Source organism: Salvelinus namaycush, chromosome 42 (genome assembly GCF_016432855.1).
Source record: "Salvelinus namaycush isolate Seneca chromosome 42, SaNama_1.0, whole genome shotgun sequence".
Classification (NCBI taxonomy): Eukaryota; Metazoa; Chordata; class Actinopteri; order Salmoniformes; family Salmonidae; genus Salvelinus; species Salvelinus namaycush.
This window is the reverse complement of record NC_052348.1, coordinates 3,776,745-3,803,286: the sequence shown is the minus strand read 5'-3', so window position 1 is coordinate 3,803,286 and position 26,542 is coordinate 3,776,745. Positions and strand designations below refer to the sequence as shown.

General features: G+C 41.7%; 1 protein-coding gene across 4 annotated transcripts; it reads left to right on the top strand.

Annotated features, from left to right (window-relative positions):
- Nucleotides 1-364: 364 nt before the first annotated feature.
- On the top strand, nucleotides 365-22,760 carry LOC120035066 (SLAM family member 5-like). Of its 4 annotated transcripts, none has more exons than XM_038981829.1 (6): nucleotides 365-590; nucleotides 19,669-19,983; nucleotides 20,119-20,400; nucleotides 20,515-20,631; nucleotides 21,126-21,196; nucleotides 21,738-22,760. In XM_038981829.1, exons 1-6 carry the CDS (start codon nucleotides 521-523, stop codon nucleotides 21,855-21,857), a joined length of 975 nt encoding a protein of 324 aa, XP_038837757.1. In that variant the 5' UTR covers nucleotides 365-520; the 3' UTR covers nucleotides 21,858-22,760. The 4 variants fall into 4 exon arrangements, with proteins under 4 accessions (XP_038837757.1, XP_038837760.1, XP_038837759.1 ...); XM_038981832.1 differs by having other exon boundaries at nucleotides 20,515-20,635; nucleotides 21,738-21,850; XM_038981831.1 differs by lacking the exon at nucleotides 21,126-21,196.
- Nucleotides 22,761-26,542: the final 3,782 nt, after the last annotated feature.

Here is a 26,542-nt window from a genome sequence, read left to right as displayed (position 1 = left end):
TACAGTACAGTACTCTGGTTCATCACTACACAACAAATCTCCTAACCGCTCCCCGTCTCAAGAGCGATGGGTATTATATTCTAATGAGCTGATGGCAATAATGGTTGATATGATTTCTCACACATACGTCTTCTCCAAGGCCTCCATCTCCACAGGGTGTTGTGATGTTGATGTTGTGATTACTGCTGACAGGGTTGGCAACCAATCTTCTCTCTCTAGTCCCGGAGGGAGAAACAGGCTGGTGATGAGATTGGGGTGTAATCATTAGTCCAAATCAAATCAAATCCAATTTTATTTGTCACATACACATGGCTAGCAGATGTTAATGCGAGTGTAGCGAAATGCTTGTGCTTCTAGTAACGATTAGTGCAAGTGAAACGACAGGTTCTATTGGACAAATTCAGGGAGGTCCCTCCCTGTTTTGTTTGCTTCTGTTCAAGAAACGGTTTTACAACTGAATACACCCCAGAGGGTCTGGTTGAGTTTATTTTGTCTTCTGAACAGCTCAAGCTTTAGAACAATGAACCATTTGTTTGGATGGAGATGGCTTGCCAGCCTGACGTTCATGCTGCTATATTTCGACATTGATGGTATGTTTCTTTTGGTACTGATCTGCTGTGTATGTGGGAGATTATAGATAAGTAGCCTAAACTGTATTTGTTTTAAATGTTCAATGTTTTAATTAGTAACTAGGCTAGCAGCCGTAGGCTAGTCTAGCAGCTGTAGTGCATGGGAGCGCAGACCAAATGTGAATTCCCCCAAATTGCATTCCCAACCCCCACCCCCCTTATTAAATATGGTCAAATGTGTAAAGGCTAAATCATTTAAACAGTGCCACATTTAAACAGTGTGTCGCCTGTCGCTAAGACTCAAAATAACATTCCTCTCTCTCTAGAGACATATCCTCCTGTATCCTGTCCGAGCGTTTGATAAATATTTACAGTAAGGGATAGATAACGACAGAGAGTAGGTTGTATAACAGAGCTCTTTCATGGGAAGAAAGAGGTGGAGGCTATAAAAGTTTGCAATCTAAACACCAACTACAGAGTATGCCAATACTTTGATGCATAGGCTAATTTATATGAGAGATTAATGATCTTTTGGAAACGACAGGCTGACAACCTTTAATAATATCTAAGATTGAGACTGAGACTGATTGAGACTGTCATTTGAAACTAATTTTCATTACTATTTGCATTTTTTCCAACTGACAGAGCTCACAGGCTCACTGTGTTGACTCAGTGATGTGATAATAAAACACGCACCTTTGTGGTGTTGGGACTTGGGAATTCCCTCGACCATGTTGAATCACTGAAGGGCAATGGACATGGCTTCATCCCCAAAATGAAGAAATCCTGTCATGGATATCAACATGCTAAAAGTCATCAGGTCAAATGAACATTCAAACTCAGTGGTATTTAAGCTACCTTCGAACGGTACATTAGATTGTTCTTCTCTAAACAGGAAATGTTGGTGGTTTCCTGTGATTATGTGGTCAGTGGTCTTTCACGTAGACGGATTGAAGAGCGAGAGGCAGGTCGTTGGAACAGGCGATGTACTTTGTTAATAAAAAGGTAATGGTCTGGTCACTGGTTATGCTACTATGCCTCAAGATGAATTTCATAGCGTGGGACAAAAAAAGCTGTGATTTTTGTGTAGAGAATGAAGACATTCAAGAGCAATAAGAGCTACACTACATGGCCATAAGTATGTGGACACGTGCTTGTCGAACATTTCATTCCAAAATCATGTGCATTAATATGGAGTTGGTCCCCCCTTTGCCGCTATAACAGCCTCCACTCTTCTGGGAAGGCTTCCCACTAGATGTTGGAACATTTCTGCGGGGACTTATTTCCATTCAGTCACAAGAGCGTTAGTGAGGTCGGGCACTGATATTGGGCGATTAGGCCTGGATTGCAGTTGGCGTTCCAATTCATCCCAAAGGTGTTCGGTGGTGTTGAGGTCAGGGCTCTGTGCAGGCCAGTCAAGTTCTTCCACACGATCTTGACAAATAATTTCTGTATGGACCTCGCTTTGTACACGGGGGGGCATTGTCATGATAAAACAGGAAAGGGCCTTCCCCAAACAGTTGCCACAAAGTTGGAAGCACAGAATTGTCTAGAATTTCATTGTATGCTGTAGTTTAACCTCTACTTCCTCAGAAACCCGGGTCCGGGAGCACCCCCACCAGTAAAAAAGCTGACTAGCATAGCCTAGCATAGCGTCACAAGTAAATAGTAGCATCTAAATATCATTAAATCACAAGTCCAAGAAACCAGATGAAAGATACACATCTTGGTAATCAAGCCATCATTTCTGATTTTTTAAATGTTTTACAGGGAAGACACAATATGTAAATCTATTAGCTAACCACGTTAGCAAAAGACACCATTTTTCTTACTCCACCATTTTTAACTCCATCAGTAGCTATCACCAATTCGACCAAATAAATATATAAATAGCCACTAACCAAGAAAAAACTTCATCAGAGGACAGTCTGATAACATATTTATTGTATAGCATATGTTTTGTTAGAAAAATGTGCATATTTCAGGTATAAATCATAGTTTACCATTGCAGCCACCATTACAACTCTCCCCAAAGCGACTAGAATAACTACAGAGAGGAACGTGTATTACCTAATTACTCATCATAAAACATTTCTTAACAATACACAGCGTACAGCAATTGAAAGACACAGATCTTGTGAATCCAGACCATATTTCAGATTTTCATAGTGTTTTACAGCGAAAACACAATATAGCGTTATATTAGCTTAGCACAGTAGCAAACCAAACAACAGCATTGATTCCAGCCAAACATAGCGATAACGTATTCACCACCAAAATATATTAATTTTCACTAACCTTCTCAGAATTCTTCAGATGACAGTCCTGTAACATCATATTACACAATGCATATAGAGTTTGTTCGAAAATGTGCATATTTAGCGGCACAAATCGTGCTTATACAATGAGAAAAGTTGCCAAGCTGCCCAGAAAATGTCGGGCGCCATCTTGGAGAGTCACCTAGTCTAATCAATAAATAATCATAAACTTGACTAAAAAATACAGGGTGGACAGCAATTGAAAGACAAATTAGTTCTTAATGCAATCGCTGAATTACATTTTTAAAATTAACCTTACTGCGCAATACAGGGTGCAATACAGGGTGCGATAACGCAAGGCTACACGGAAAATAATGGCGTCTTATGCATTTTACTTTTTCAACAGAACAACGAATTATCAGCATAAATAGTTCTTACTATTAGCTGAACTCCCATCAGAATCTTGGGAAAGGTGTCCTTTGTCAAAAAGAATCGTTGATAGGTTGGAGAACGTCGTCTTCAGAGTTGCAATTAGCAGTAAACATTAGCACGAAAGAGAGAGATATCCAAGTTCCTACAGCGCCAAGGAAATAAATACCCGAAAATCGCAATATACTGACATAAACTGATATAATTCGGTTCAAAATAACAAGATTATGATGTCTTTAAAGCCTATATCGAATAAAAACATGACCGGAATTATCTAAGGAGCTAAAACCAGAGCTTCTACAACGACATGGCAAGCTCCTCTTTGCGCCCGAGCGAAGATCCAAAAGAACGGCCACCGTGGTTCCAATGAATTTATAACCTCTGGGAACTACGTAGAAACTCCATTTCAAGTCTCCCTATTTGCTGACACCCAGGGGAAGGTGTATGCAGTGGATCTCAACCAATAGAGGACAGTCAGAGTTATCCACAGGTCTGGAAACAGCGAGCAGATTTCAGCATTTTCAAATCCTCATAGGATAATTGCTCTAAGTCCAGTTCTGTTTCACTTACAGACATAATTCAAACGGTTTTAGAAACTAGAGAGTGTTTTCTATCCAATAGTAATAATGATATGCATATTGTACGAGCAAGAATTGAGTACGAGGCAGTTTAATTTGGGTAGACCAAGAAAAAAAGTGCTAACAGCTCCCCCTATTGACAAGAAGTTTTAAGATTTCCCTTCTCTGAAACTAAGAACCATGAAAAACAGCGCCAGACCATTATTCTTCCTCCACCAAATTTTACAGTTGGCACTACGCATTCGAGCAGGTAGCGTTCTCCTGGCATCCGTCAAACCCAGATTTGTCTGTCGGACTGCCAGATGGTGAAGCGTGATTCATCACTCCAGAGAATGCGTTTCCACTGCTCCAGAGTCCAATGGCGGCGAGCTTTACACCACTCCAGCCGACGCTTGGCATTGCGCATGGTGATCTTAGGCTTGTGTGCGGGTGCTCAGCCATGGAAACCCATTTCATGAACCTCCCAACGAACAGTTATTGTGCTGAAGTTGCTTCCAGAGGCAGTTTGGAACTCGGTAGAGAGTGTTGCAACTGAGGACAGACGATTTTTAGACACTACGCGCTTTAGCACTAGGCGGTCCCGTTCTGTGATCTTGTGAGGCCTACCACTTCGCGGCTGAGCCTTTGTTGCTCCTAGACGTTTCCACTTCACAATAACAGCACTTACAGTTGACCGGGGCAGCTCTAGCAGGGCAGAAATTTGGCGATCTGACTTGTTGGAAAGGTGGCACCCTATGACCGTTACACGTTGAATGTCACTGAGCTCTTCAGTTAGGCAATTTTACTGCAAATGTTTGTCTATGGAGATTTTATGGCTCTGTGCTCGATTTTATACACCTGTTAGCAACGGGTGTGGCTGAAATAGCTAAATCGATGGGGTTCTCACATACTTTTGTATACATAGTGTAATTAGGGGCCTACTTGTTCAGTAGCCTATTTAAAGTTGGATATTAATTCATTGCAGATTGTAAAATAAATGTTTGATGCAACAGCATACTAATCAGCTACCAATTAATGTTGTAGAATATGCAAGGGTGTGTATTCATGGATGCAAAGGGAAGACAAGCTTCCTCAAATGAATAACCAAGTGTAGCAGTGTGATGTTGTTCCCCTAGATTACGCACCAAATTGCACACAAGGACCAATTCAAATAGGCCAGGTCAAGAGGGGATGTTAATAATCTGATAATAATAATAATAATTCAGTGTATTTTTTTATTTAATTACAGCTGCATAGCTAACGTTTTTATTTGGAGTACAAACACTTTTTCATACCAATATTGTACATACAAGTGATTGTAAAAGTTTTGTATATTTTGGTTTGGCCCATCGCGGGTTATCTGTATTCCCATACCACTTTATCGTTCTCTTTTGCCTGACCCTCGGCTAGCAAGGTATGTTGTCCTTGGCTCCGAAACTGTTTAATATAAAACCGTCATAAGGTTATACAATGTACTGTTTTGCAACCATACGTTTGTTATAGTGTGGACAGTGTAGGAATTTATGTTAACAAGTTTCACAGAGCTCACTGACTGGGGTATCTGTTGTAACTTCTGAGTACTTGTGACAGTGGTTGAGTGAGTGTCCATGTGCTCGCGCAGGTGCCGGAGAGCTGTGACTGCACCAAGGGTAACGTGTGTGTTGTCTCTTCGTGTGCAGCAAGGTGCCGGAGAGCTGTGACTGCACCAAGGGTAACGTGTGTGTTGTCTCTTCGTGTGCAGGGCAAATAAAAAGATTTCAACGAGCAGACCATCAGTTGTGGCAGCGTCCTAATTAAAAACACACAACGCAGAATGAACCACGCTACACAAGCATAAAAGAAACAAAATAATATAGGCCTATCCTTCGTCTCAGTGCCAAACGTCATTGAGAGACAACTTCAGTTGTTGCATCTCGTTATGTCTTTGTCCTCCGGTGGCTAGCTAGCTAAAATCATCCCTTTCCAAAATTAGCCATGGATGTAGATAGGGTGTCACGCCCTGACCATAGAGAGCTGTTTATTCTCTGTGTTGGTTAGGGCGTGACAGTGACTAGGGTGGGTTATGTAGGTGATTATCTATGTTGGCCTGGTATGGTTCCCAATCAGAGGCAGCTGTTTATCGTTGTCTCTGATTGGGGATCATATTTAGGCAGCCATTTCCCCATTGTGCTTTGTGGGATCTTGTCTAGGTATAGTTGCCTGCGAGCACTACATTTGAGCGTTGTTTTTTTTCCTTTGAGTTTCTCTTCCAAATAAAGAGGATGGAAACATACCACGCTGCATCTTGGTCCACTCATTATAACGATCGTGACATAGGGATTAGGACTTGTTGTTTCACTTAATTCTCAGTACTGGCCAATGATTATAACGGTAATTCTGATCCAACCATAAATTCATCGTTGTGCTCCTTGCCTGAGAGGATGGAAGTTCAACATGTAGCTATCTAGATGTAGTAGGCCTATAGACCTACTATAGGCTAACATCAATTAGCTGGCCTGGTGCATCGTTTCCAATGAAGGGAAGATAGGTTAACCAGCAAGTGTTTTAGCCAGGTAGCCTAGAACAACAAAAACTAAAAGCGTCTAGCCTACTGTATGACAGAGTTATAGACCGTTTACAAAATGGAGAATGGCGGCATTGGCGCTTCTCTACAAGTAAGGTGCGTCAACATGTTTTTTCAACTTGCATGCAAGCACGCACACACACAGAAATCAGTAACATGGACTGCCACATCATATTTAGCTTACGTTGATTGGACTAAATAGTTGTTTTATATCTTTTAGTTTTCACTGTACTGGACGAAGCATACAGTTGAAGTCTGAAGTTTACATACACTTAGGTTGGAGTCATTAAAACTCATTTTTCAACCTCTCCACAAATGTCTTGATAACAAACTATAGTTTTGGCAAGTCAGTTCAGACATTTGTGCATGACACAAGTTTTTCAAACAATTGTTTACAGACAGATTATTTCACTTATAACTCACTGTATCACAATTCCAGTGGGTCAGAAGTTTACATACACTAAGTTGACTGTGACTTGTGGTAACTCTCTGTAGTTCTAAATCAATAGTTGTTTAGTAGTCCGAAAATGTGGGAAAAATTAACTTGCTTGACCTTGCTGTAGGTCATGTAACTGTTACATGCAATATGTTTTGTGGACTTCACCAGACAGATATTGCTCTCCGGTTTTGTGATGAAACAAAAGGTGTGGTTGAGTGTATTCTGTTATTATGTCTTATTGTCTCGGCCGTTGGCCTATAGGCCTTTACTCGGTCCTACATAGGACCTTGATTCGGTCCTACATAGGACCTTGATTCGGTCCTACATAGGACCTTGATTCGGTCCTACATAGGACCTTGATTCGGTCCTACATAGGACCTTGATTCGGTCCTACATAGGACCTTGATTCGGTCCTACATAGGACCTTGATTCGGTCCTATGTAGCAAAATTTGAAATATTTTTTTTCATTTGATAAAATTAGAGACACAGAGCTTGAAAATGGTGTATCATAGACTGCCTACACTGGGGCGGCAGGGTAGCCTAGTGGTTAGAGCGTCGGACTAGTAACCGAACGGTTGCAAGTTCAAATCCCCGAGCTAACAAGGTACAAATCTGTCGTTCTGCCCCTGAACAGGCAGTTAACCAACTGTCCCTAGGCTGTCATTAAGAATAAGAATTTGTTCTTAACTGACTTGCCTAGTTAAATAAAGGTAAAATAAAACATTTGAGGAACAATGGGAAAGTAATTCTCTCTCTTTTACAGGTGAGCCCTGAATTACATAAATTACAGAAAATACACACATCAAAAGAAAAATACTAAATACAAGCAGAAAGAAAGAAAGAAAGAAAAACATGGTCATAAAAAAAACAAAGACATTCATCAGTAAAAAGGTCCTCAATCAGCATTCTGAATTGGCCAAGAGGCACCAAAACATAACATTTCAGAACATTTTGAAGATTGTTCCACAAATAAGGTGCAACAAAGCTAAAAGCTGTTTTAGCTAACGCATTAGAGACCAAAGGAATTTCCAGAGTTAGGTATCCCTGAGACCAGGTGCGGTAACTCGTATGTCTAAAGTTTAGTAATGATGTCAGGTACAGTGGGACTTTTTGTAAAAGGGATTTATAAATGAAAACATAGCAATGTGTCAAGCTACGTGATATCAGAGGGCCAACCAACTTTCTGGCAAAGAATGCAGTGTTAACTGCTAAAATTGTTGCCTGTAATAAAGCGCAGTGCGCTATGATAAACTGCGTTTAACGACTTTAATGAAGAAGCAGCTGCGTTGAAATAGATGATGTCGCCATAGTCTAGGACCGATAGGAACGTCGGCTGAATCATCTGCTTTCTCCTATTTGTTGAGAGGCAGGACCTATTTATATGGAAGAGCAAATTTTTATTCTCGGCTTCTTAACGAAATCATCAATACGCTTTTTAAAAGACCCTTGACGTGTCATTTTGCCTGCACCCTGTTCTAGTAATTAACTTTTGTTACTTTGACACTGTCTGCATCTGGGTCTTCTCCTGAAATGTGAATTCACCTGTGTTTGGGGAGTTTCTCCCTCTCTTCTCTGTAGATCCTCTCAAGCTCTGTCAGGTTGGATGGGGAGCACTCCTGCACAGCTATTTTTAGGTCTCTCCAGAGATGTTCGATCGGGTTCAAGTCTGGGCTCTGGCTGGGCCACTCAAGGACATTCATAGACTTGTCCCGAAGCCACTCCTGCTTTGTCTTTGCTGTGTACTTACAGTCGTTGTCCTGTTGGAAGGTGAACCTTCACCCCAGTCTGAGGTCCTGAGCCCTCTGGAGCAGGTTTTCATCAAGGATCTCTCTGTACTTTGCTCCGTTCATATTTCCCTCGATCCTGACTAGTCCCCCTGTCCCTGCCGCTGAAAAACATCCCCACAGCATGATACTGCCACCACCATGCTTCACCGTAGGGATGGTGCCAGGTTGTCTCCCGATGTGACGCTTGGCATTCAGACAAAATAGTTCAATCATGGTTTCATCAGACCAGAGAATCTTGTTTCTCATGGTCTGGGAGTCTTTAGGTGCCTTTTGGCAAACTCCAAGCGGGCTGTCATGTACCATTTACTGAGGAGTGGCTTCTGTCTGGCCACTCTACCATAAAGGCCTAATTGGTGGTGTGCTGCAGAGATGGCTGTTCTTTTGGAAAGTTCTCCCATCTCCACAGATGAACTCTAGAGCTCTCTCAGAGTAACCATCAGGTTCTTAGTCACCTAGCTGAGGCCCTTCTCCCTCGATTGCTCAGTTTGGCCAGGCAGCCAGCTCTAGGAAGAGTCTTGGTGGTTCCACACTTCTTCCGTTTAAGAATGATGGAGGCCACTGTGTTCTTGGGGACCTTCAATTCTGCAAAAAAGTTTTGGTACCCTTCCCCGGACCTGTGCCTCGACATAATCCTGTCTCTGAGCTCTACGGACAATTCCTTCAACCTCATGGTTTGGTTATTGCTCTGACATGCACTATCAACTGTGGACCTTATATTGTCAGGTGTGTGCCTTTCCAAATCATGTCCAATCAACTGAATTTACCACAGGTGGACTCCAATCAAGTTGTAGAAACATCTCAAGGATGATCAAAGGAAACAGGATGGACCTGAGCTCAATTTCGAGTTTCATAGCATAGGGTCTGAATACTTATGTAAATAAGGTATTTCTGTTTTTTACTTTTAATAAATGTGCAAAAATGACCACAAACCTGTTTCCACTTTGTCATTATGTGGTATTGTGTGTAGATTGCTTAGGAAATAGTTTTATTTCATCCATTTTATAATACGGCTGTAACACAACAAAATGTGGAAATAGTCACGGGGTCTGAATACTTTCCGAAGGCACTGTACTTAGTTTTACCTGCATTCAATACTCATTTCAGGTCAATAACGTTTTTCTGTAATACAATGAAGGCAGACTGTAGTTCAGATAGAGCCTGGTCAACCGTGGGGGCAACAACATCCACAACAGTATCATCAGCATACGAGTGCAGGTACATTTATTTTACAGACAAGGCGATTTTGTTAATGTAAACAACAAAAAGTACAGGACCCAAAATCGACCCCTGCAGGACACCTTTCGTAATATCCAGGAAACCTGATTTAACACCATTTGTAGATACACGTTGAGTTATCTGTTAAGTCATTTTTAAAACAGTTACATGCAGCCTGGTCTAGGCCACTTGAGGACAGCCTTTGAATTAGTAGTGAGTAATCAACAGTATCAAAAGCCTTTGACAGGTCAATGAAGATGTTGCCTTTTATCCACACAATTAACCACATCGTTTATAACTAGGGATGCAGCAGAGATAGTGCTTTGACCTGGTCTAAAACCCGACTGATGTACATTTAGAATACATTTCAAGGATAAGAAAGATCTTAATCAAGGATTCTAATATTTTAGCTAGGCAAGAAAGATTAGAAGTAGGCCGATTCATTATTTATGTCACAAGGATCACCACTTTTGTGAAGGGGGAGTACATGGGCCGCTTTCCAAACCTTGGGGATAGTACCAGATATAATCATCCGGTTAAAAATATGGGTTAATTATTCATCAATCAGGGGGCAGAGACCTGGAGCAAAAATAGATCAAACATATCAGTCCCAGTGGACATTTTTACATCTTAAGCAAGGCATCTAGCACATCACAGATAGTACACTTGCTGATATGAAAACAAAGATTCACGAGAAGATGACGTGTTAATCATCGAGTCCGCTAGAGGCTGGCAGAGGGAAAAGCAGTTCATTGACTTACCAGGGTTAATTAAACCACAGTTTCTCTCAAATAAAAAGCCTGCCTAGATAAAATGATGATTAAAAGCATCCCTTATCCCCTTCTCAGTTATGATGCCAGAGTCAGACAGAATTTGCTTAGACAGAGAAGAAGAGGAATTTGTATGCTTTAGTGCATTTACTGTTTTCCAAGATTTTGGAGGATCACCAGCCGAGTCAGAGAGAGAGCTTAAACCTGTTTGGCGTGCAAGCCCGACGTCGGTACACTTATGACAACAGCCAGCTCAAAGTGCAGGGCGCGAAATTCAAAAGATATATTTTTTTAAATATTTAACTTTCACACATTAACAAGTCCAATACAGCATATGAAAGGTACACATCTTGTGAATCAAGCCAACATGTCCGATTTTTAAAATGTTTTACAGGGAAGACACAATATGTAAATCTATTAGCTAACCATGTTAGCAAAAGACACCACTTTTCTTACTCCATCAGTTTTTTACTCCATCAGTAGCTATCACAAATTCGACCAAATAAAGATATAAATAGCCACTAACCAAGAAACAACTTCATCAGATGACAGTCTGATAACATATTTATTGTATAGCATATGTTTTGTTAGAAAAATGTGCATATTTCAGGTATAAATCATAGTTTACATTGCAGCTACAGTCAGAAATTGCACCGAAAGCAGACAGAAATATTACAGACACCAACGCCAAATAACTAAATACTCATCATAAAACATTTCTGAAAAATACATAGTGTACAGCAATTGAAAGACAGGCATCTTGTGATTCCAGACAATATTTCCGATTTATCAAGTGTTTTACAGCGAAAACACAATATAGCGTTATATTAGCGAAGCCACAATAGCCAGAAACACTTGGGCGCCGACGACCAGTTCACATGCACGACAGATATTAGAAATAGCATCATAAAATGTTTCTTACTTTTGGTGATCTTCCGTCAGAATGTTGGACAAGGTGTCCTTTGTCCAGAACAGTCGTTGTTAGGATCTGGAACGGCAAATTTCCCTCTTGATTTAGCATGGGCACTTGCCAAGTGGCACGGATCTCTCCAACGTCAACAAAGTCAGAGAACGGAACACGGCAAAACTCCCGAAAAAAATTCAATAATCTGATTAAACTATATTGAAAAAACATACTTTACGATGATATGGTCACATGTATCAAATAAAATCTAAACCGGAGATGTTAGTCGTCCATAACGACAGCTAAACAGAAGGCAAATCCATGTCCCCTTTCGCGCGCTCCAGAAACAGGAAATGGACGGCTTTAATTCCACCTCAGACCAAGATAAACACAAAATTTCTTCTCTCACCGCCTCTTGACAACCAGGGGAAGGTGTATGAAGTGTACGTAGACTCTTACGTATCATGCCCATGTATAGGCAGGAAGTTGAACAGAGCATCAATTTCTGACATTCCACTTCCTGGTCAGGAAATGTGCTGCAGAATGAGTTCTGTTTCACTCAGAGAAATAATTCAAACGGTTTTAGAAACTAGAGAGTGTTTTCTATCCAATAGTAATAATAATATGCATATTGTACGAGCAAGAATTGAGTACGAGGCCGTTTGAAATGGGCACGATTTAACTGGCTACTCAATACTGCCCCTTGCAGCCATAAGAAGTTAAAAAGTAGCTTGTTTTAGCTTTCTTAATCGATATAGTAGATATGTTTCTCAATGGTCTAGAAAATTTCCAGTCCGCTCCAGCGCCAGTTTGCTTGCTTTGGACCAGGCCTGATTTTTCATCTGATTGAGTGTATTTATCTGCCAGGAAAAACATATGGAAGAGACATTTTTACAGGAGACTGTTACGGCAGATTTCCTCCTCTTCGTCTGAAGAGGAGGTGTAGGGATCGGACCAAGACGCAGAGTGGAAAGTGTCCATGTTTTATTATCAATAAACTGAACACTACACGAAACAAAATAACAAAAGAGAATCTAACCGACAAACAGTCCCGTGTGGCACAACTACTGACACGAAAGACAAACACCCACAAAACACACGTGAAACCCCGGCTGCCTAAGTATGATTCTCAATCAGGGACAACGATTGACAGCTGCCTCTGATTGAGAATCATACCAGGCCGAACACACAAAATCCCAACATAAAAATCACACATCGACAACCCACCCAACTCACGCCCTGACCATACTAAATAAATACAAAACAAGGGAAAACAGGTCAGGAACGTGACAGGAGACAGTGGCTAAATCAGAGTAGAACATGTCATGTAAAAACCCTTGAGGAGAGAACATTTAAAAATATATCTTCTTCATTAAACGAGGATTAGTCATTTGCTGTTTCGTATCTCTAATGCATACTATGTGACATGATCACATTGTCGTGGAAATTACCACCAGGGACGCCTGAAGTCAATCTTAAATGAATCATTCTTTATTACCAGCGCAGTGGAGAGGTTCCAACAAACTCAATACACCAAGTACACATATCGATCAGGAGCTCCCAACTGGGTTTTACATTCTAAGGGATCTGTAGACTCAGAGGTGACTAAATCTGTCAATGCTTAACCATTGTTTACATAGCTCTTACCACAAGCGGGTTGCGGCGGCTGTCCCTCAGACTCGTCAAAAACACCAAACCTGTAGGCATTCTAAACTTGTCCAACACAAAACAACCTTCAGTTCTCACTCAAAGCTCTTATCCTTTAATACACCGAGGGGCTGTCATCACTCCTGCCGTTGAAATGGGTGGGAGTAAAGTATTATCTGGCCTCGCGAAAGACAGTGGGCCTGTGTGTTAGTATAATGCAAACAATGCATGTTCCATCCCACCTAGAAATCCTATTGACTTTCACAGGGAAGAGAGAACACGTGGTTGTAACAGTTTCACACCGACGCTGATAAGAATGAGATTGGGGCAAGGTTAGCCCAAAATACATTCCAGTGGCTCTCCTCTCATTTCAGGGCATCGCTCTGTCACTCCTTCGCGCCTTTCCAAATCATAATTAGAACCCAATCAATTAATTATCCAACCCAAATTTAGAATCAATCGAAGACCCTCAACTTAGCACACACCGACACTTGCAGAATGTACATTTATGTTGACATACAGTGTATTCATCTTATATTTATAGCATTAACTTCTTTCGGCCTCCATTTGTGGTAATGACAGACTGGTATCTCAATGCATTCTTAGTCAAAATTACTATAACATCTGCAGTATGCAGACCTCCACAATCAGCCCGATATCCCAAATAAACAATTTGACAAACCTAAATCAATTATAGGCACGGTTGACGACCCCCCTCCTTCACGCCACTCATCCTTCTGGCGTGTCTTAATTTCCTTCTTCAGATAGCTTTACAATTCGTCTTCCCAATGGCACATATGTTCAAAGTGGATGGCCCTTGATAATGTCCCAATTTCAATATCTGGGGAATAATCCGATTTTCCCAGCAGACGAATCTCTCACCTGAGCCGCCACCATCCTTTACGGTCCATTATGTCAATTTTTCCGACCAGTACACCAGAAGCGTGAGAGAAGTTTGGACGGGATCTCTCTCCATGCTCACTCCACGTGGACTCATGTCGCACTCCCGAGAGAAAAGGCAGTTGATAGCCTCAACTGGCTGGTGTGTACAGGTTGCTGGCTTGGACTCAGGTTTCAGGTGGTGAGGATCATCGTGAACTCCATTATCGCCATTGCTTCAGCCAGTTAGAGGGGGTGAGGTTCATACTGTTCTCGGCTAAATGATCCCTTCCATGCATCTAGATACCATCTGTTGTCACCTTCGCAATCACCTCGACAGAGGACAAACCAGGACAACAGTTTAGTTTAGGGCATTTCTGATTCAGGAAATCCAGACAAACTATTCACTAAATGACAAATTATTCACTGTATGACAAATTATTACTAATACCAAAATTGGTAATACAAATGTCTAAAGACAAATGTCAAAGAGAATAGCAACACACAGTTGAAACCATCCCTCTCCAAATTGGCTTATACTCCCCTATCATCTTGTCAACCTCACTGCAGAGATACAGGGTGAGGGAGATGATGGCAAATCCTTAGGGAGAAATTCCAGCCATCCAGCAGACCCAATCTGGTGAGATTTGTATTGAAGCAAGACAAAAACAAATAAACAACCCAACAACAGAAATACACTTCTTCATATAAAACTAGAGGTGGGGAAAACTTCAATCAACACCATAGTGCTCTCAAAGCTCATCACTAAGCTAAGGACCCTGGGACCAAACACCTCCCTCTGCAACTGGATCCTGGACTTCCTGACAGGCTGCCCCCAGGTGGTAAGGGTAGGTAACAACACATCCGCCACACTGGGGCCCCTCAGGGGTGCGTGCTCAGTCCCCTCCAGTACTCCCTGTTACCCATGACTGCATGGCCAAGCACAACTCCAACACCATCATTAAGTTTGCCGATGACACAACAGTGGTAGGCCTGATCACCTACAATGATGAGACAGCCTATAGGGAGGAGGTCAGAGACCTGGCAGTGTGGTCCCAGGATAACAACCTCTCCCTCAACGTGATCAAGACAAAGGAGATGATTGTGGACTACAGGAAAAGGAGGACCAAGCATGCCCCCATTCTCATCGACGGGGCTGTAGTGGAGCAGGTTGAGATGCTCAGTCTCCGACCGCAAGGCACTACAGAGGGTAGTGCATATGGCCCAGTACATCACTGGGGCCAAGCTTTCTGCCATCCAGGGCCTCTATACCAGGTAGTGTCAGAGGAAGGCGCTAAGCATTCAGCCACCCTAGTCATAGACTGTTCTCTCTGCTACAGCACAGCAAGCGGTACCGAAGGGCCAAGTCTAGGTCCAAAAGGCTTCTTAACAGCTTCTAGCCCCAAGCCATAAGACTCCTGAACCCCCCCCTCCCAACCCCCTCTTTTACACTGCTGCTACTCTCTGTTTATTATCTATGCATAGTCACTTTACCTCTACTTACATGTACATATTACCTCGACTAACCTGTGCCCCGCACATTGACTCTGTACTGGTACCCCCTGTATATAACCTCGCTACTTTTATTTTATTGTTGCTCTTTAATTATTTACTATTTTTATTTTTTATTTTTTTTATTCGGTTTATTTTAGTAAATACTTTGTTACTTTATTTTTATAGCTTATGGTTTATTCGCCGTTAGTCAGCACCTCAACATCAAATAATTTTCTCTGGGTGTGCGCCAGGTCGTGTTTTTTATTCAAGTAAATACTTTCTGAACATTTATTTTTCTTAAAACTGCATTGTTGATTAAGGGCTTGTAAGTAAGCATTTCACTTTAAGGTCTACACCTGTTGTATTTGGCGCATGTGACAATTTTTTTTAATTTGTTTTGGTAGGGGCTGGAGATGTCTGTGTCTGGATCAGCTGAGATGAGATTGGCCTCCTCTCTCTCCTTGGAGATGCGGGGAGGTTCACATGTCAGGGTGTGGTGGTGAGAGATGCTGACATTTGGTAGTAAGGAGCAGCTCCATGGTGATTTATTGGTAGACATTTTGGATAATTTGCCAGGGAAGATCTTTCCTTGGTAGAAGGGTGGATATAATCACGTTTCTCCTTGGGAACAAGGTGTGTGCTTTCTCTGCCACCTTTCTCACTTCCTCAGCCACTCTTTCACCTTTTTTGCGCAGGTCATTTGTCCCAGTATGTATGACAAGGTTGTCAGGATTTTCCAGCTTGACTTGATAGAGCAGTTGTAGTGCACTGTCAGTTGTGGCACACCAGCATTGTTCCCCAGATACCAGATGGCTAAGTCTCCTATCTTCCAGATACTTCCTATCAGAGTCCATCAGAACTGGAGTTTTGGGAGGTATCCTGGGTTGAACTGGATCCTGTCCTCGGGAGGTGTTCGGCTGAACATGGTCAGACTGCTGGGAGGTTGGTGAGGCAGGGTAGGGTGTGGCAGACTGAGAGGTTGGCAGGTCGAGGTGGACCCGAAGAGGCTGAGGGGCTTGTGAGGCAGATGGGGTAAAGGCTGCACTGGGCTCAGGGGTATCGTGGCTTCTACCTGGCTGATGGGCTTCTCTGTTCGTGGCGTAGTCATCCGCTGCTGACGGAGGGCATCAATGTCGCTCTCTCTCTGCTGCCGCGCCACCTCTACCACACACAGCTCCTCTTGGAGGGCATCAATGTCACTCTCTCTCTGCTGCCGCGCCACCTCTACCACACACAGCTCCTCTTGGAGGGCATCAATGTCACTCTCTCTCTGCTGCCGCGCCACCTCTACCACACACAGCCCCTCTTGGAGGGCGGCAATGGACTGTGTCATTTGTTCAGTGTTCTGTCCAATGCTTTGTTGTAATTATTGTCAGTTTTACTGTTACAGCTGCCAACTGCAGAAGGCCGGAGATTATGTAGGCTGGAGGCTAGCTCCCTTGTGCTGAAGAACATGCAACACTAGGGATGCTATTACCACAATGTTCATCGTCTCATCACCGATTGGCATAGTTAATTTGCTTAGAGAGTGTGAAAACAATGAGAGTCACGAGTAGACCTTTAGCGTTACTGACCACTATTCTGTTCGCTGCAGTGAAAAGTATTAATTGCAGTGCAAACATATTTCACCACATAGGCCTGCATGTGAGACGGGACTCCTGTATGCAGGGAAGACTGTGTGGGGCTGCTTCTCAGTGTGGTCAAACCACTAACATGACAGAAAAAGGCCGGAAACACGATGTGACAGACTGAGGAAACGAGTCTGTGTTCACAAGCAGAGACACGGTCACATATTAATATGATTTGAACTTACAGCTGCAGGAGGATGACTGCCCGCTGGCCCCTGGTCTTCTTCCATAACATCATTGATGTGTCCTCATACAATGCCTTTGTGATATGGAACAAGATCAACCCTACCTGGATGGCTGATGAGCAGAACAAGAGGAGGGTGTTCCTGGAGCAGTTGGGAAAGGCACTTGTAACCCCACACATTCAAAGAAGGGAGCGCCTCCCCCACACAGCAGCCTTTGCAGCGCTTGTGAAAGCTGTTCAGGGGGCTGAATATTGTCCTGATCCTCCTGAGGCTAAAGCTGGGGAAGGCAAGACGAGGAGATGCCAATTTGCCCCCCCACCAAAAAGGACTGTAAAACAAATACTATGTGCTGCACATGTGAGAAATGAATCTGCAAAGTCCATGCACACACACTTTCATACTGTCCTACATGTGCTAATTAGAATTGATTGATTTATGTTCAAGTTTTTGTTTTGTATTATTTTATTGTTGTTGTTTATACACCTTGTGGGTGGGGGCAATGGTTCGAAAAAATGGGAGTAGACTACTATTTTGTAGTTGAATTCCTCATTGTACAGTATGTAAGAATATATCACTATGTTGCCAAAAAAGTTCAAGACTGTTATTGTTTCCCTTCAATAAAATGCTTTCAAAACTACTTTCTGCATGTTTCTGCTACTATCTTAGGCTATACAAGTGCTATCTCTCGCTAAAATCTATGTTTACACCTATGCAGTACCTTTAGCAATAATAATAATAATAAACCTCTACTTTTGTGAAGAAAACAACTATGACAGGTGTGTTGTAATAAAAACGAGTGTGTCAACTGATTAAATGGAGTATTTCTACATTGTGAAGAGGGAAAACTCAGATATTCATAAAGTTTGTCATGAATGACAGGTTGTTTCTTCATGCAAAATAGATTTCGGGTTTAAAATTCAATTAAGCTGCTTTATTTTAGGGGTTTAGTGAAGGCGGATAATTTTTCACCCTTAAGACAAGGGGAGTATACGGAATGTTAAGACTAAACAAGAGTTAATTAAGTAGGTTTTTTGGGGGGGGGGGGGGGGGGCTGTACTTTACATTACTATTTATCTTTTTGACAACTTTTACTTTTATTCCACTACATTCCTTAAGAAAATAATACTTTTTACTCCATACATTTTCCCTGACACCCAAAAGTCCTCATTACATTTTGAATACTTAGCAGAAATTGTCCAATTCACACACTTATTAAGAGAACATGCCTGGTCATCCCTACTGCCTCTGATCTGGCGGACTCACTAAACACAAATGCTTAGTTTGTAAATTATGTGTGAGTGTTGGAGTGTGCCCCTGGCTATCCGTAAATTTGAAAAAAACAAGATAACCGTGCCATCTAGTTTTAAATTATTTATACTTTTACTTTTGACGCTTAAGTATATTTTAGCAATTACATGTATTTTTTATACTTAAGTTGATTTAAAACCAAGTACTTTTAGACTTTTACTCTAGTAGTATTTCACTGGGTGACTTTCACTTTTACTTGAGTCATTTTTAATTAAGGTATCTTTGCTTTTACTCAAGTATGACAATTGTCTACTTTTCCCACCTCTGATTATTGATATACATAACTTCTGTTTAGAAGATAATTATATTTGAGTAATTTAGCAGCCACTTTTCAACAGTTTACAGCTGCTTATAATCATAATATTTTTGCAGTGTCCATATGTACAGAATTGCTCCCTCTTCCCTACTGCTAGTAGGACAACCATCATGCCCCTCATCTCTTTTTCTGTGTTGTCAACACAAAACCTTGTTTCAACAAATAACACATAGAGGACTATTGTAGGCGTTAGCCTGTCATGCTGCAATGTTCCTCTGACCTTGAAATTCAAAGAATACAATCTAGGCTATTTAAGAGGCTGCCGTGGGAAATTATGTTGGGTGGTAATGAAATATCTCTGTAAAGTCATGTGCTTTTTCAGTGATATCCTTCATTTATTTTGGAGAAAAAACAACAGTCAATTGGGGAAGAACTTCCCTCACTCAGAGAATCCATTTCCATGTGAACTTAATTTCTGACAGAATATTCAAATACTAGTCCTAACAATTATTTCCTGACCCCAACCATCCCATTAGGCCTGTAAATAACTAAGAAGGGCTGTGATGACTACATTGCAGACTTGCAGCAAAAGATTTACTAATGATTGTATGTCAGTGTCATCTTCAGTGCAGTCTGGCATCAGATCGCAATATCACATGCATGCAGTTACTGACATGTTAAACACTTATCCAGGTATTCTGAGATTTAGTGTGCGACTGTTTTACAGACCTCCTGGAATACTGCTATTGTGTTGATATTGAGTCTCTCTCTGTCCACAGTACTCTGTGCTTCCCAACCAACAGTCCAGTCTGAGACTCGGCAGGTAAAAGGCGTCGTGGGGCAGTCTCTCTCTTTTCCAGAGAGGGTGAACAAGTCTGGCAATTTACTTCACGGAGACCTTGGCAGTATTGCAAATGTGTACCCTGGTAAAGAAGGCAAAATCACCCTCGAGAAGAGATTTGAAAATCGTATCCACTTGAACAGTGTTACAAGATACTTCACTCTGTCAGACCTCAAGATAGACGATGCTGGGGTTTATACTGTGGAGGATACAGATGGAGGGGGGAAAAACAAATTTGAGCTCACTGTATACAGTAAGTGTGTGTGTGTGTGTGTGTGTGTGTGTGTGTGTGTGTGTGTGTGTGTGTGTGTGTGTGTGTGTGTGTGTGCTGTATATTACAAAAACATTATAGGTTCCAATTCCAATTTATTCATAATTTTCCTTCCAGATGTTGTTTCCAAACCTCAGGTGACAGGGTGTGACAGCAGCTCCTGTCGTGCGGTGTGTTCTGTGGACAACGAAAAAGAGGTGACCTTGACCTCGTACAGAGGAGAGGAAATACTAAACCAGACCAGCAGTCCTGATCTCACCACCGATCTCTCTCTCTATTTGGAGGTAGAGGGAAAGAACTACAACTCCACCTATAGCTGTGTGGCTGCTAACCCTATCAGCAATGAGACAGTTCCTGTCCCAAAATGTTGCAGCAAAGATGGTCATCCTAATGATGCAGGTAAGAGCAATTTTGAATTAAAGCCATCCAGAAAAGAGAAATTACCAAGTGAAAGTGAAGAGCTCATTCAAAACATATTTTACAAAAATTATTTCCTTGTGTCATTTATTTCAGACAGTGATGAGAGGGGTCGGGGTATTCTTATTATTGCTGTAATCTGCGTTTCGGTTGCCTTGGGGATGGTTGGACTTGCAATCTATCTAAAGAAGAGGAGAAATGGACAACCAAAAGGCAGGTATTTATCTTTTGGAGGTGTGAGGTCACCCCCCAAAGTCAAAGCCTGCTTATCCTTTTTCCATGTATTTTTTTATTTACATTTTTTATAATCAATGGTAGTGTTTTGGAAAAGGTAGGAAGTGTTTGCTTGACAACAGGATGCAGGTCAAATAAAGTGGCACATCTTCCACACTTCCTCTGCTTGTTCAGACAGTGTCATTATTCCAGACTTCTCTAAATGTTGAAAAAGCAGAAGGCGCGCGCGTGCACGCACACACACACACACACACACACACACACACACACACTCTCTCTGACAATGATTACCTGAATAGCTTAGCTTTTCTGACACCAAAAAGACTGCAAGCACAGAGACTGGTACCCATAGTATCAAATGAGTCCTGAGTGTTTACAGAACCTGTCCTGGGCGGTGAGCATCTGTATGACTCTGTCAGTTAGTCACACCTCACCTTAGGCCAATATTTACTTTCCTTTATTTCTCTTCATAGATTCATCTCAAAAAGTGCAAGTTGACATTGTGTACGCAACGATAACTCCTAAAAAACAAGCAGATAATCAGGTTAGTAAAAATGCTACAGGCTGATAGACAAGACAGCAGCCCTCATGGTGACAGCTGTAGGCTTTAGCTCTGTGCCAGTGGGTTAATGAGGTCTTGAGTGTCACAGACCACATGAGTGTGATACGCAGCCTGATGTCATTGCAACCAGTTTTGCCCACAATGAGAAGCCACACAGAACAAATGGTATATAGTAATGCCTTTGATATACACATAGTCTTTCTCAGTATTTGCAAAGTCTGTGGGCTTTTTATAGCTTGCCCACGTGGTTCCTCCCACTAGCTTTAGGAATGGTCCTAGGTGTGTTGTGTTGACTGTTGAGTTACCTACTGCAGAACAAAGAGGATAGACAAGAGAGCATGTCCTGTTTCTAATAAAGCATAAGATCATTTTTTTGGTTTGTTACTTTCCTACCCTTTTAATCTCCCCTCTCTCTGCCCTGTCCCTCTCTGTCCTTCCCTCCCTCCCTCCCACTCCCTTTCCCTGTCTTTCCCTGTCCCTCTCCATCCCGCCCTCCCCTACCTACCTCCCACTCCCTGCCTAGGAGGAGCGAACAGGTGTACCAGAACTGGATTCACTTAGAGACAAACCAAAACTGACATCAGTTTATGATACACTCCAATCACATCGCATGGCTGCCAGCGGTGATGTTGACACAGCATGAAGAAGCAAAGTGGGAAGTTGCTGAGAAACCAACATGATAATTCACATCCTGGAGAGGACGGCATATCTTAAAGAGGATGTTGAAACAAAATGAAAGTTAAAAAAAAATATTCACCCAGAAAACCTTTTAGAGGCACAGTTGTTATGGGAGAAAATTCCCCTGAAACTTTTGCACTAATGTTATAATTTCAGGCTTTCTTTGTAGGTCATTCTCACAGACCTTCTGCCAAACAGGGGTCTTGATGACATCCACTGGTACGGACCAATTCAATAACTATGCATTGAGTTAGTAGCAGGATCTGTATAATCCTTCTTTTCAAGTGCCTTTTGTCCCAAATCCCAATTTACAGGTTAAAACAAATGGAACCAATCATTTAATCCAATTCCATAGTGTGTTTGCTATGCTACTGCTGGGCCAAAGCTTATTTTCAGTACATACTGTTCTGTTGTTTAAATGTAGGTCCCTCCCCTGTATCGTTTTATAGCTGGTTACGGTTTAGCTTGCCAGAGGATAGCAGCTGTGTACGTATTATAAAAAGAGCAGGCATTTGAGATAAAGCCACCTACTCCTTAGAAGCAATGGCTGTTCGGCTGCTTTAGAAAAACAAAAGGTCCATAGATGTTTTTTTTTCCTTTCATCATGTATGAAACACTTCTGAGGATAGATCTTGATTTGCCGTTTGATCTTCAGTGACATTTTCCTCTTCTTAGCGTTTTTCACAAGATGTAGGTCTGGGCTGAATTGTAACTCTTAATTAGCTCGTTTTGTTTATTATGATGGACCATCTATTGGTTATCCCTATCTATGTGTTTAAAAAAAAAAATATTTAACCTTTTATTTAACCTTTAGGGATTAAAAAAATATATATAGGACAAAACACACATCATGACAAGAGAGACCTAAGACGACAACATAGCATGGCAGCAACACATGACAACACAGCATAGTAGCAACACCACATGACAACAACATGGTAGCAACACAACGTGGCAGCAGCACAACATGGTAGCAGCACAAAACAGGGTACAAACATTATTGTTTGTACTGCTAGCTGCAGCGAACTGAAAATTGATGGGGATGTGTGTGCTTTGGGGACCTTTAACAGAATGTGACTGGCAGAACGGGTGGTATGTGGAGGATGAGGGCTGCAGTAGATATCTCAGATAGGGGGAAGTGAGGCCTAAGAGTGTTTTATAAATAAGCACCCGTCTTGCGACGGGTGTACAGAGAGATGTGACCAGTTTACAGAAGAGTATAGAGTGCAGTGATGTGTCCTATAAGGAACATTGGTGGCAAATCTGATGGCCGATGGTAAAGAACATCTAGCCGCTCGAGAGCACCCTTACCTGCCGATCTATAAATTACGTCTCCGTAATCTAGCATGGGTAGGATGGTAATCTTAATCAGGGTTAGTTTGGCAGCTGGGGTGAAAGAGGAGCGATTACGATAGAGGAAACCAAGTCTAAATTTAACCTTAGCCTGCAGCTTTGATATCTGCTGAGAGAAGGACAGTGTACCGTCTAGCCCTACTCCCAAGTACTTGTATGAGGTGACTACCTTAAGCTCTAAACCCTCAGAGGTAGTAATCACACCGGTGGGGAGAGGGGCATTCTTCTTACCAAACCACATGGTCTTTGTTTTGGAAGTGTTCAGAACAAGGTTAAGTGTAGAGAAATATGGAACGCCATTTGGATCTTTACGTATCAAAAAGATACATGTCAAGTAACACTATTTGACGCGTCAAATAAGCTTTTAATTTGACACGTCAAATAACACAATTCTATTATAGAATGTTGTGTGTGATGAATTTGAACGTGCAAGCCAAGCGCCAGCACTACTATCAGTAGCATTGTCAAAGCTTCACAAAAAGTCTGCAAAAAAGCACACACTGGCCACGAACGATGTGTTTACAATACCGCGTTGGTAATAAGGCATTATTTGTTCGACCGCAACTTCTTTGGTATCTAACCCTAACCCTAACCCAATACAACTTGTCGTTTTGCTGTGTTTTTGGGGAAGAACATTGTTTGCATCAAATCCATCAGCTAGCTAACTTTTTTACAACCAGCACTGTCCAGAGCTTGGGGAAGGGCAGGTGTGCGAGACAACTTTGCCAGCATCATAGCGATACGTATCGATTAATCGTTGTGACATATTAAATACGAGTGATAGTGTAATCAATGTGTAATAACTAAGTAAAAAATGTATGAACGCGTTCAATTATTATGTGACGTGCAGTCATATTCAGGTCCCGATTGGTTAACAAGCTTATTTGACACGTCAAATAGTGTTATTTGACGTGTATATATTTTTTGACACGTAAAGACCCAAACGGCGTTCCATAGAGAAAGCTTGTTGGACACTAAGAAAACTTTGGTGTAGAGCGTTTAACACAAAATCCGGGGAGGGGCCAGCTGAGTAAAAAACGGTATCATCTGCATATACATGGATGAGAGGGCTTCCTACTGCCTGAGCTATGTTGTTGATGTAAATTGAGAAGAGCGTGGGGCCTAGGATCGGGCCTTGGGGTACTCCCTTGAAGACAAACAGTGGCTGAGACAGCAGATGTTCTGACTTTATATACACTGCACTCTTTGAGAGAGGTAGTTAGTAAACCAGGCCAAAGACCCCTCAAAGACACGAATACTCCTCAACCAGCCCACAAGAATGGAATGTTCTACAGTACCAAAAGCTTTGGCCTAGTCAATAAAAATAGCAGCACAACATATGTAGCACATTATCCCTTAAAAATACAATCACTCCCTCCTGCAGACACTCCTGCAGACACTATACACTCTCCTTCTATCAGAGCATTTTGTGATCCACCTACATTAGTGCAACCTTTGTATGGATCTGTGCCTGCAAAGATTACTGTGACCCAAAACTATAAAATCTGTCGATACCATAGTGAGTTGTTGCACTGTAGGCCACTTCATTTTTATGCCACTCAATTTCTGAGTAGTTACTGAGACTGAATATGAAGATATAATTCACTTTTCACTATTTTAAAATAACCCCATGACTTATTCAAACTGATAAAAATAAGTGTGTTGTACTGAGCTTCAATACATTAAGTCAAAGGCTTACCCATACCTTTCATTTAAAGTCATACATTGTGTATATTTCCTGATGTTTAACAGTCATCAATACATCAATACCCATGCTTGCAATATATACATGTTTTACATACCCTGTCGCAACCCAAAATACGATTACTCTATTCTCCCTTTATGTTTTTGTTGTCGTTTAAATCTTTGTAAACAAAGTATGTATTGCTTCAGAATACCCGCGTAAACTGTCATTCCTTGAAGCCAAAGCTGCCTATGAGTTTGAGAGGGGAAACATTTCTCCAGAAACACAACTTCAGATTGTGGTTTTAATGTAAGCCTACTTCTCGGGTCAAATAGGAGGGATCACTATAATTGTTTGGTGGATTCTCTATTTTAGTGACTAAGTGTGTGTGACCTTTTGTCATGTCACTTTGCATGCCAGGCAGCTGTACATTTATAAACAATAATGACTGGTAACAGTGATTTACTCATTTGTGTTTAAAAATCCTATACAATTTCAAGCATTGTTTAGAGAAAACGTTGGCCTTTCCTTCCAATCCTTTCCCCCCATCTAGTGGTTGAATGTTTTTATATTACAGTATAAAAACATTGTGTAAATTGTGTAAGTGTAGCGTAAATCATGTGCAATCAAAATGTTATCTAACCTTTCTATGCTTTGGACTGTGATCACACATGTCTGTGCCATTGTGCCATTTATTGTAACGTTATTGTGAGTAACAATTAAAACACTTGGGAAATATGCCATGGCGATGCTATTTTTATTGTTTATATCACATTTGGTAGGAAAACATGAGAGCCTCATTGATCATTCTGTGTAGCCTATGTGTGTTCATCTTACTATTGTTATATTACTGTGTTTTTGATTTTGTATTATAGATATGTTGTGTTAGAGTATAATAATAGGTTGAGTTATGTACTGTTTTATTTTGTATGTAATTGCGTAATCGTGATTGGACCCCAGGAAGAATAGCCAATGGGTGTCACGTTCCTGACCTTATTTCCTTTGTTTAGTCTGTGTTTAGTTGGTCAGGACGTGAGCTGGGTGGGCATTCTATGTTTTGTGTTTCTATGTTGGGTTTGTTGTTTGGCCTAATATGGTTCTCAATCAGAGGCAGGTGTTTGTCATTGTCTCTGATTGGGAACCATATTAAGGTAGCCTGTTTGCACTGTTGGTTTGTGGGTGATTGTTTTCTGTCTTTGTGTTCTGCACCAGATAGGACTGTTTTCGGTTTTCACATTTGTTGTTTTGTAGCTTGTAGTGTTCACGTTATTATTCTTTATTAAACATGTTGAACACTAGCCGCGCTGCGTTTTGGTCCTCTCCTTCATCCCAGGAAGAAAGCCGCTACAGAATCACCCACCACAAAAGGACCAAGCAGCGTGGTAACGGGCAGCAGCGACAGCAGCAGCAGCGTACTCAGGACTTCTGGACATGGGAGGAAATTCTGGACGGTAAGGGACCCTGGGTTCAAGCTGGAGAGTATCGCCGCCCTCGTGAAAAGCTGGAGGCAGCTAAAGCCGAGAGGCGGTGGTATGAGGAGGCAGCACGGAAGCGAGGCTGGAAGCCTGAGAGTCAGCCCCAAAAATGTCTTGGGGGAAGCTAAAGGGGAGTGT

Excerpts from the sequence above, each read along its gene's own strand:
- LOC120035066 (XM_038981829.1), top strand. The coding sequence starts at position 521 with ATGAACCATTTGTTTGGATGGAGATGGCTTGCCAGCCTGACGTTCATG. Across the intron at positions 19,984-20,118 it reads ATTTGAGCTCACTGTATACA|ATGTTGTTTCCAAACCTCAG; the intron begins GTAAGTGTGTGT and ends TTTTCCTTCCAG. Across the intron at positions 20,401-20,514 it reads TGGTCATCCTAATGATGCAG|ACAGTGATGAGAGGGGTCGG; the intron begins GTAAGAGCAATT and ends CATTTATTTCAG.